Source organism: Solea senegalensis, unplaced genomic scaffold (genome assembly GCF_019176455.1).
Source record: "Solea senegalensis isolate Sse05_10M unplaced genomic scaffold, IFAPA_SoseM_1 scf7180000015837, whole genome shotgun sequence".
NCBI classification, from domain to species: Eukaryota; Metazoa; Chordata; class Actinopteri; order Pleuronectiformes; family Soleidae; genus Solea; species Solea senegalensis.
The window spans coordinates 15,001-26,031 of NW_025321471.1; the positions used below are offsets into that span (position 1 = coordinate 15,001).

The 11,031-nt window shown below is 42.4% G+C and overlaps 1 protein-coding gene across 1 annotated transcript in view; it reads right to left on the minus strand.

Moving 5' to 3' along the window:
• Window positions 1-7,816, minus strand: part of mgat4b (alpha-1,3-mannosyl-glycoprotein 4-beta-N-acetylglucosaminyltransferase B) — a 16,147-nt gene extending 8,331 nt beyond the window's left edge. The window contains exon 1 of the mRNA XM_044017795.1: window positions 7,660-7,816. Within this exon, the coding sequence (XP_043873730.1) occupies window positions 7,660-7,747 (88 nt within the window). The 5' untranslated portion in view covers window positions 7,748-7,816. The remainder of the gene's footprint in view (window positions 1-7,659) is intronic.
• Window positions 7,817-11,031: the final 3,215 nt, after the last annotated feature.

Sequence of the window (11,031 nt, forward strand, 5' to 3'; positions counted from 1 at the left end):
CTGTGAAAACTGCAGGGTTATGTTTTAGTGTGGACGCACAGCAACTGAGTTTTATTTTGAAAACTGCAGGGTTATGTTTTAGTGTGGATGACCAGAAACTGAGTTTTATTTTGAAAACTGCAGGGTTGTGTTTTAGTGTGGATGCACAGAAACTGAAGTTTTTATTTTGAAAACTGCAGGGTTGTGTTTTTATGTGGACGCCATTAAACTGAAGTTTTTATTTTGAAAAATGCAGGGTTGTGTTTTAGTGTGGACAAACAGAAATTGAGGCTTTTATTCTGAAAACTGCGGGTTAGCTTTTAGTGTGGAGGCACAGAAACTGAGGCTGTTATTTTGAAAACTGCTGAGTTGTGTTTTAGTGTGGAGGCACAGAAACTGAGGCTCTTATTTTGAAAACTGCAGGGTTGTGTTTTAGTGTGGACAAATAGAAACTGAGGCTTTTATTTTGAAAACTGCAGGGTTGTGTTTTAGTGTGGACAAACAGAAACTGAGGCTTTTATTTTGAAAACTGCAGGGTTATGTTTTAATGTGGATGACCAGAAACTGAGTTTTATTTTGAAAACTGCAGGGTTTGTTTTAGGTGGATGCACAGAAACTGAGGCTTTTATTTTGAAAACTGCACGGTTATGTTTTAGTGTGGATGCACAGAAACTGAATGTTTTTTTTTTGAAAACTGCAGGGTCGTGTTTTAGTGTGGATGACCAGAAAGTGAGTTTTATTTTGAAAACCACTGTGTTTTAGTGTGGCCGTTTTCTGTACTTTATTATCAAAGCTCTGATATAAGCCTAGCGCCTAGCGCAGCTTTAACGTCCTCAAATGTCTTCTTGTTAACGTTCACACCTCGTCTGTGATTTCTCACAACACTCCCACAATCCTCCTCTGCCGTTCACAACTAAATCAAGTTCTTTTAAAAACAGCTCATGTCTGCAGGAGAGACAGAGACGACGTGAGGGACAGACGCTGAGACAAAACAACACAAACGCGGACACTTCCTGTCCATCACACAGGAGGAGCAGCAGCTACAATCACTGCTTTTCTCTGTGGGCTTTGGTGTGGGAGAGTGAGTGGTTTACAGACGTCCGTTTCCTGTCTGTGTAACCGTGGGATAAAGACGTGATCATGTGACGTAGCGATCGTAGAAACTGGGTATTTTCTCGAGGCTAAAGTGACGTCAAGGTCGTCCAAAAACCTGACCTTTGCTGCACAGCCTGCTCAGATTAAACAGTATAATCTGACACCATGACTTCATCTTCTGTGTGTGTGTGTGTGTGTCATCGAAGCTCTTGTTTCAGTCAATATGTGAAGTGGATTTGTGTTTATTTGAGCCTTAATCAATACATCACAGAGTGTGTGTGTGTGTGTGTTCTGTAATAAACACTGACCTCATCAGGACCAGTGGTCCACATGGAGACCAAAACCTGGTCCTAATATCAAAAAAGTGTGTTTTTAACCTTTAACTGAAAACCTCATTCACAATCATGGACTTTCCCTTTTAACCAGTTCTAGCTGAATGACAACCTCAGAATACAGTGCAATCAACAAAATTCCATATTCTAACTGTCATTTAACAGCTTTAACCTCAGGAATTGTTATTAATACACACAAAAATATTTTATAATAATAATAAATATCATTTATTTACTGTATACTAGCAAACAAGCGACTGAAATGGCACCAACACAGCGTTATCGCTAGCTGGAATAAAACGATGTAAAACTATAACAGGACCTGACAACACAACATTAACACACAACATTAACACAACATTAAGACGAAATGATGACAAACCTTGTGTCCTCATCAGCCAGGTGCTAAACCAACTCGTTAGTAGACATTTTCTTAACCTTTGTGAACTTTTAATAGAGCCGTTGATCCGCGGCTTCGTCTTTTTTGTTTCTTTTTCCGGTTACTCTATCAAAATAAAAGCACCAACCTAAAAACAGGAAATAGCGGTAAAAAAGAAATTCAGCTATTTAGTTTATTTAGTTCATACGTAATTCTAAGAGATGACTTACTTACTATAGAAATGCTGTGGCATATTAAAGGTCATTTACAGTCAGTAGGAGGAGAAAAGACCACAATAATGATATTTTATGATGATATTTAAAAATAAAAGTCTTTATTTTGATATGCAACGATAAATATTGATGATGCAAAATGAGTCAAAAACATAGAAGAATAACTTCGTATGAAGTGAAGGGCCACATGAAATTGATCAGCGGGCCGCAGAACACACACACACACACACACACACACACAGTGTAATAGCAGAGGTCGGGCAGGTGGAGGCGCCGCTCTCTGCTCGTCAAACGATGCAGAGAGTGCAGCTTCCTGTCAATAAGATAACCACTTCCTGTCTATAAGGTCATCTATAAGCTGCTGACCTCTGTCATGTGTGCTGCTCACAGGAGGCTCATCAGCAGAGCGGGTCAACTACACTACCCACAATCCCTCGGGACACATCAGCAGGCTTGATGGTTCTGAACGACCACTTCCTGTTTACTGTCTGAGTCTCCGAGGCTCAAACTCTGAACAGGAACTGGAAACTTTTTATTTTCCATTTCAGAGAAACTTTCTCATCATTTATTTATTTACATGTTTCCTCTTTGATTTCCTTAGATACTGTGAGCTTAAGATCAAATCACAACAGACAAACACAGGTCAGATTATCTCTGAGCTCAGGTAACCACCTGCTAACAGCCTGCTGACAGTCAGCTAACCATCTGCTAACAGGCCAGCTAACAGCCTGTAACAGTCAGCTAACCATCAGCTAACAGCCTGCTAACAGTCAGCTTATGGCCAGCTAACAGTCAGCAGTCAGTTTACAGGCCAGCTAACAGTCAGCTAACCGTCTGCTAACAGTCTACTAACAGTCAGCTAACTGTCTGCAAACAGTCAGCTTACAGGCCAGCTAACAGCCTGCTAACAGTCAGCTTACAGTCTACTAACAGTTAGCTTATAGGCCAGCTAACATTCAGCTAACAGTCAGCATACAGTCAGCTAACAGTTGCTACCATTCAGCTGTCTGCTAACAGTCAGCTAACATTCTGCTAACCGTCTGCTAATAGCCTACTAACAGTCAGCTAACCCTCTACTAACAGTCAGCTAACCATCTGCTAACAGTCAGCTAACATGCCAGCTAACAGCCTGCTGACAGTCAGCTAACCCTCTACTAACAGTCAGCTAACAGTCAGCTTATGGCCACAACAGTCAGCTTACAGGCCAGCTAACGATCTGCTAACAGTCTACTAACAGTCAGCTAACTGTCTGCTTAACAGCCTGCAACAGTCAGCTTACAGCTAACAGCCTGCTAACAGTCAGCTTACAGGCCAGCTAACAGTCAGCTAACAGTCTACTAACAGTTAGCACAGGCCAGCTAACATTCAGCTAACAGTCAGCATACAGTCAGCTAACAGTCTGCTACCATTCAGCTGTCTGCTAACAGTCAGCTAACATTCAGCTAACATTCTGCTAACTGTCTGCTAATAGCCTGCTAACAGTCCAATGACTGTCTGCTAACAGCCTGCTAACAGTCTACTAACAGTCAGCTAATCGTCTGCTAACAGTCAGCTAACAGCCTGCTAACAATCAGCTAACAGTCTGCTAACATCCTGCAAGATAATGAGCTGTTCTAAACAAACTGTTGTCAAACAAACTGTTTGCCAATTAATGAGCAATTCTTTAAATCCAGAATCTGACTGTGTGTGCGTGTGTGTGTGTAGATGTGTGTGGTGTGTGTGTGTGTGTGGGTGTGTGTGTGTGTGTGTGTGTGTGTGTGTCGTGTGTGTGTGTCATGCTGTGGCCTTCAGTCTCACTGAGTGGACTTTACACTGAAAGTGTTCTGTTCTCCTCCTTTACACACACACACACACACACCTTTTTACACACACACTGCGCACACACACCATACTGTTTAAAGTGAAGTGATACTTGAACGTGTGTGTGTGTGTGTGTGTTTAACCTCTCACTTCATTCAAATACAGTAACAGCCTGTTCCATCCAGATGTTATAGGCAAACACACACACACACACACACACACACACACACACACACAGTCTCTCTGTGTTTACATCTGAGATTATTCAAATCTTAATCAGTTTAATCCAAGTCTAACCCTTCAAACAAACCTCACACAGACACACACACACACACTCACACACACACACACACACAGTGGGGGAAACAGGAGCTTTCTGTGATCGTGGGAACAGACGCTTGATGGACAGGACACTGGACCGTTGACATGGTAACGGGAGATTGTTATCACTGTGTGTGTGTGTGTGTGTGTGTGTGTGTGTGTGTGTGTGTGCAGGTGTCCACGTCTTCAGAGGGGGCGGGGCAGTGGAGTGTTTCATGGCTCAGTGAAGACTTTGTCGAGGACTTTTAAAGGATTGTGGACAAAGGGCTCAGGTGTTGTTCAGGAGTTCTTGTTGAGTAGAAGAAAGTGAACGACCTTTGACCCCAAAATCCAAAACATCGAGGAGGTGGCGCTCCCAACTGTTATTTAAAGGTTTAAGACACAGCTCAGGGACATATATGGACATGTGGGAAGTCGTTAGATATTAGACAGAAATGTAATAAAGTAAAATCAGGACGAGGAGCTGCTTCTCCACAGGAACCATCAATCTGCTGCACTGTGATTGGTCAGAGCCAATCATCTGATGAGGCTGCAGACAATGTGATGATGATGATGATGATGATGATGATTTCCACAGAAACACATCCTGTGGTCACTGGGTCTTCACACCACTTTAACTCCGCCTCCTCCTCAGCCCCTCCTCTTCCTCAGAGTTTGTGGGAAAAAGAATAAAAATGTGAGCGACCTCCGACACAGACCTGTGTGTGTGTGTGTGTGTGTGTGTGTATGTGTGTGTGTGTGTGTCTGTGTGTGTGTGTGTGTGTGTGTGTGTGTGTGTGTGAGGTGTGTGTGGTGTGTGAGTGTGTGAGTGTGTGAGTGACAGCAGGACAAGGCCGAGCATGTTCACTTCCAGGCTGAAAGAGGCCGATGCGTCATCTAATCACTATGAGCCACGAGCTGTCAGTGTGTTGTAAATCAATCTGTGTGTGTGTGTGAGACAGTGTGTGTGTGTGTGTGCGCAAGAGCTGTCCATAAATATTTAAAAAATGTATTAAATTTAAGGATTTTAATGGAATAATAACATGAACAAAAACAGAATAACCCTTTAATTTTTTTTGCAGACCTGATGGCTCATTCATGACTTCATCATCATCATCATCAACATCTTCATCATCAAATATGATACACATTAACAGCCGATCAGAGGGGTCCTGACCTTTGACCTTGCTCACATGACTTGACTGAGCAGCCTCAGAGGAACAGAGCGTATAAATATATGTATATATACATGTATACATATATACTTATATGTATATATAGACATATACATGTATATGTCTATATATTATATATAGACATGTATGTGTCTATATATAATATATATAGACACATACATGTATATGTCTATATATAGACATATATATGTTTATATATACATATACATGTATATGTATATAAACATATATATGTCTATACATATACATGTATACATATATACTTATACATGTATATGTATAAGTATATAGACATATATATGTCTATATATAATATATATGTCTATATATTATATATAGACATATACATGTATATGTATATATATAAACATATATATGTCTATACATATACATGTATACATATATACTTATACATGTATCGGTATATATATACATATACGTGTATATGTATATATAGACATATATATGTCTATATATACATGTATATATACATATACATGTATATGTATATATACATATACATGTACATGTATATATATATATACATGTATATATATATATGTATATATATATATATGTATATATATATATATACATGTACATGTATATATATATATATATACATGTACATATACATATACATAGACATGTATATGTATACATGTATATATGGATATAGTTAGCTAGTTAGACAGACAGACAGACAGACAGATAGAAAGTGATGATGATGATGATGATGATGATGATGATGATGATGACACAGCTGCTTCTGACCTTTGTGGATTATTTTTCTTCAGATTAAACCCTCGAGTGTTCCAGCAGCAAAAGGGTCAGAGGTCACCAAGTGACAAACCCAGTCCTAATAATAATGACATGCTGTGTGACAGGTGGTGACCTGCCTGTGAGGCGTTCAGGGACCACGTGCACGTGGTGACACATGTGTTTAAACATCTGTCAATCATTCATTTCACCACAAACACAACAAGTGTCACTGTCTTAACTCATCACTGATGATGAAAGAAGAAGAAGAAGAAGAAGAAGTAGAAGAAGAAGAAGAAACACTTGAATGAAGAGGAAGAGGAAGATGACAACGTCAAAATCAACTCAGCTGAATTCCCCGTGATCAGCTGACGTGTTTTCAGAGAACCGGGGTCACGCGGTTAACCTCACTGTGACACTGTGCCTGCCTCACAGGAACCATGAATGGATGAATAATGGACACGATACATGATTCATGTGGACACCCAGCGTCCATGTTGTTTCACAGCGCGTGTGTGTGTGTGTGTGTGTGTGTGAAGAGGAAATGAAACCATGAACATGAACGTTTCCCGCACTTTCACAAACGTTCAATATCAACGTCGTCCGCTTCATTCAAGAGGAAGAGGAGACAAAGAAGAAGCCCTGAGACTCCACCCCACTGGCACGTGCTCTGCTTAAAAACAGAAGCTGCAACTTTTCAGCTGAACTTTACACAAACCTGAAGAGCGACTGTATCACAAACCAAACGCCCCCATAGCCCCACACACACACACACACACAGCAGCTGAAAGCTCGTCCTCAGTGACACAAAGTGTCCACACGAGGCAGCAGAGCAGCAGCAGCTGGACTTTGGTGTGAGAGAGTGAGTGTTTCACACACGTGACTTCAGTGATCTCAGTCTCTAGGTTCAGCGGCCATTTTGCACATTACACTCACGTGTACAACTCCTAAATCAAGCGCTCCCTGTCCCGCGCCGCCTCAGGAACCGGGGTGAGCCTGTGCACAAACCAAACACACCTACAGAGGCCTGACACAGGAGGTACCTGAACAACTCCTCTCGACTGCAGCTCTGGTGTGGAACACGTCACAAACCAAACGCACCTTTAATCCTCATCATGGACACAGTCTGGACTTTGTCCATTTAACTGACACGTCATGCAAATCAAGCGCTCCCTGCACACACACACACACTGGCACAGGTCTCAGTCTGCTGTATCACAAAACAAGCGCTCCTCTGGTTTCTTCCCTCTCACATCACCTGCAACAAAATCAAAAACAAGCACACCCTCCCCTCTTCATCAACACCAGCCACCTGTCTCCACCCGGGCCGTGCCCCCTTCATCACCTCAGAATCAGAGCACAAGCATCTCTCACACACACACAGAGGGATGTGCTGCAGCATAAATCCAGCGCTCCCTCCCTGCTTACCTCTCACATCAGCATCGTCTGTTTGTGGGTTTTTTTTTCCATCTCTGCAACAAAATCAAACCAACCCTCTGTCCCCAATACAAGCGCTCCCTTCAGCGACATCAACACACACACACACACACACAGACACCGGGACACACCGGGGGGGCGGTGCTCACCTCTGGAGCTGCTGAAGGCGGTGTACCAGGAGACTGAGAGCAGCCCGAACAACAGCAGCGTCAGGAAGGAGACATTTCTGAGCCTCATCTCCAGAACATGTCCGCCGGAGACACACACACAGACAGACACACAGAGACAGAGACAGAGACACAGAGAGACAGGCGCACACACACGCACAGACAGAGAGAGAGAGAGAGAGACAGGTACACACGGACGGTGAGAGACGGAGAGGCGGGCGGAGATGGTGCTGAGTGAGCAGCAGCAACGAGACTGAGGAGAGAGAGACAGAGCGAGAGAGAGAGAGAGAGAGAGGGGAGGGGGCGGAGACAGAGACAGGTAGAGAGACATTGGAATGTATGAAAGGAAAAGAGAGAGAGAAAATAAAACAGGACAATACAAATAAAAACAATAATAATAATAAAATAATAAATGTATACTAATATAGTAATAACAACAACAATAATACTAATAATGATAATAATAATAATAATAATATAATAATGATAATAATAATGATAATAATACTGATAATATTAATAATATTAATAGTAATATTATAATAATAATATAATAATAGTGATAATAATAATAATAATAATAACAACAATAATAATTATATATAATAGTAATAATAATCATGTTAATAATAATGATAATAATAATGATAATAATACTGATAATAATAGTAATAATAATAATAATAATAATAATAATATCAATAACAAAAATAAAAATAATAATATAATAATAATGATAATAATGATAATATTAATGGGAACAGTATAATAATAATGATAATAATAATAATAATAATAATAATAATAATAACAAAAAATGATGATTAAAAATAACAATAACAATGATAATGATAATAATACTGATTATATTAATAATATTAATAGTAATATTATAATAATAATATAATAATAATAGTGATAATAATAATAATAATAATAAGTATAATAGTAATAATAATAATAATGTTAATAATAATGATAATAGTAATAATAATCATGTTAATAATAATAATAATAATAATGATGATGATGATGATGAAGTCCAGTACGTAAAAACATTTTATTTATCCTTTTATTTGATTCCAGCTGTGGTCACAGTGTGTCTGCTGGCCTGTGGCGCCCCCTGGTGTTCAAAACTGAACACCACACTGAATGACTTAATCATCAATGACGCAATCATTGTTGTTATTGATGATTAAAGTTTTGAGATACTGTGAATAAAAGTAGAAATAGTGATTGTGTACTTTTATGTGACAACTATCAAATAATAAACGACAGAATGTAAAGATAAATAAACACAAAGAGAAGATTCTTTTTTAATGTCTTTATTTCAGACAAACACAAATACATGAAACTTTGATTACGCTGTTTTTATATGAGCAGACATTTCATCTGTGATTGACTTTATTTAACTTTATTTAACTTCTCTTCACTGCCCCCTACTGGTCACTGTAGATACTGTCTGTGTGTGTGTGTGACGCTGTGGCGCGCCCTACTGGCGACACATGGTTACTGCGTCTCAGGCAACAGTTTGACAAAGTTCCAGAATCAATAACAAGTCGATGTCAGATCAGATTAAAGTGTCAGTAAAACCAGGTTTAATCTCGATCATGACATTTATAATCGATTCATCAGTTTGATCGATTGCATTTGAATGATTCAGAGTTTTATTCAAACAGAACACAAGATTGATCTATGATCGGTTAATCGGAGAAAACGTGAAAAGAACCATTCGTTTTCAGGCTGAGGCGATAATCAATGAGGTGGGAGGAGGCAAGGGAACGAGGGAGAGGAAGGGAGGAAAGGAGGCGAGGGGACAGGATGAAGTGGAGGAGGAGTAAATCAGAGTCACAGACTGCGGAAGAAGAAGAAGAGTAAGAAGGAGGAGGAAGAGGAGGAGGAGGAGGAGGAAATAATGTGAAATGAAAGCGGTCCCTGAACGTCTCACTGACCACCTGTTGATCCAGGACTGTCCCCGGCTCCGTCCCCGGCTCCGTCCCCGGCTCCGTCCCCGCGGGCCTGGACCCGTGTCCCCGCCGCGGTGTCATGACTTCCCCCCGGCGGTGACTGAGTGAAAACAGTCCGCATCACACGGAGCCTCGTCCGGCTTCAGTGGACCGGTGTTTTTCTTTAATTCATCCACATTCACGGGCGGAAGCTCCGGGAGGGGTTACCGAGCACGGCGCCCTCTCCCCCCGCAGCTCCGCAGGGTGGCACCGCTGTCATCTCGGCTTCTTCGCCGTGCGTGGACGACGTGGAGGCGGATCGACACTAACCCCCCGCAGCCTCCGTGAACCAGCGCCGTGTTCTGCCTTCATATTTCCGGCGGTTGTTGGATGTTTAGCTAGCAGCCGCAGAGGCGGGAAGACGCTCGCCCTCCGCCGGGCACCGCCGCTGGGTGGCACCGCCGCTGGCTCCGGTCCAGCCGGTGTGATGCGTCCTCTTCTGGGCTGAGTCACGTCACTTTCACGCGGAAAACGGAGCTGAAATCTCGGCACCGTTAGCAGCAGCAGCAGCAGCCGCAGCCCGTGTTTAGCTTCAGAAGCTCCGGGACTCACACACCGAGCCCGGCGACCGGAGCCGCGGCGACATGAACGTCCTCGGCGGGAGAATTCTCTAGAAGCCTGGGGTCACTTAGCTCTGGGTCAGGACTGGACCTGGTTCTCCTCGACTGTGTGGCTGTGTGTGCGGGGAAGACATGGCCGACTCCGGCCAGGGCAAAGCGGCGGAGCCTGAGGCCGCGGACAGCCGGACAGCGAGCTCCGTGGCCGTGAAGAAGCGGGCCCAGCAGTCTCCGGGGTCCCGGGCCCAGCAGTCTCCGGGGTCCCGGGCCCGGTACCAGAGCTCCGCTCCGGGTCACTGCTTTAAGAAAGTGACTCTGACCAAACCCACGTTCTGTCACAGCTGCAGTGACTTCATCTGGGGCCTGGTCGGCTTCCTGTGTGAGGGTAAGTGACCTCTGACCTCTGACCTCTGACAGGTGTGATGCTCCTCTCTACTTTCTTTCTTCTAACTTTTATCTTCTGTTTCTTTCTCATTGTTTCTATGTTTCATCTCCTTTCTTTCCTGTCTGTGCCTTTTCTGTCCTTCACACTTAAGGGCTTGTTAAGGGTTAGTTAAGGGTTAGTTAAGGGTTAGTTAAGGGTTAGTTAAGGGTTAGTGTGAGCCTTAACCACGACACAATCATGAATTCAACACACACACACACACACACACACAGTGTTACTGGGCAGAGTGGTGGTCGTGTCTGTTGCACAGTTGGAGTGATTTACCGCCTCCAGTTGTCATAGCAACAGGAAACTGGCAGGGATGCTTCGTGGTTGGTGGTTGAATGGCGTGTGTGTGTGTGTGTGT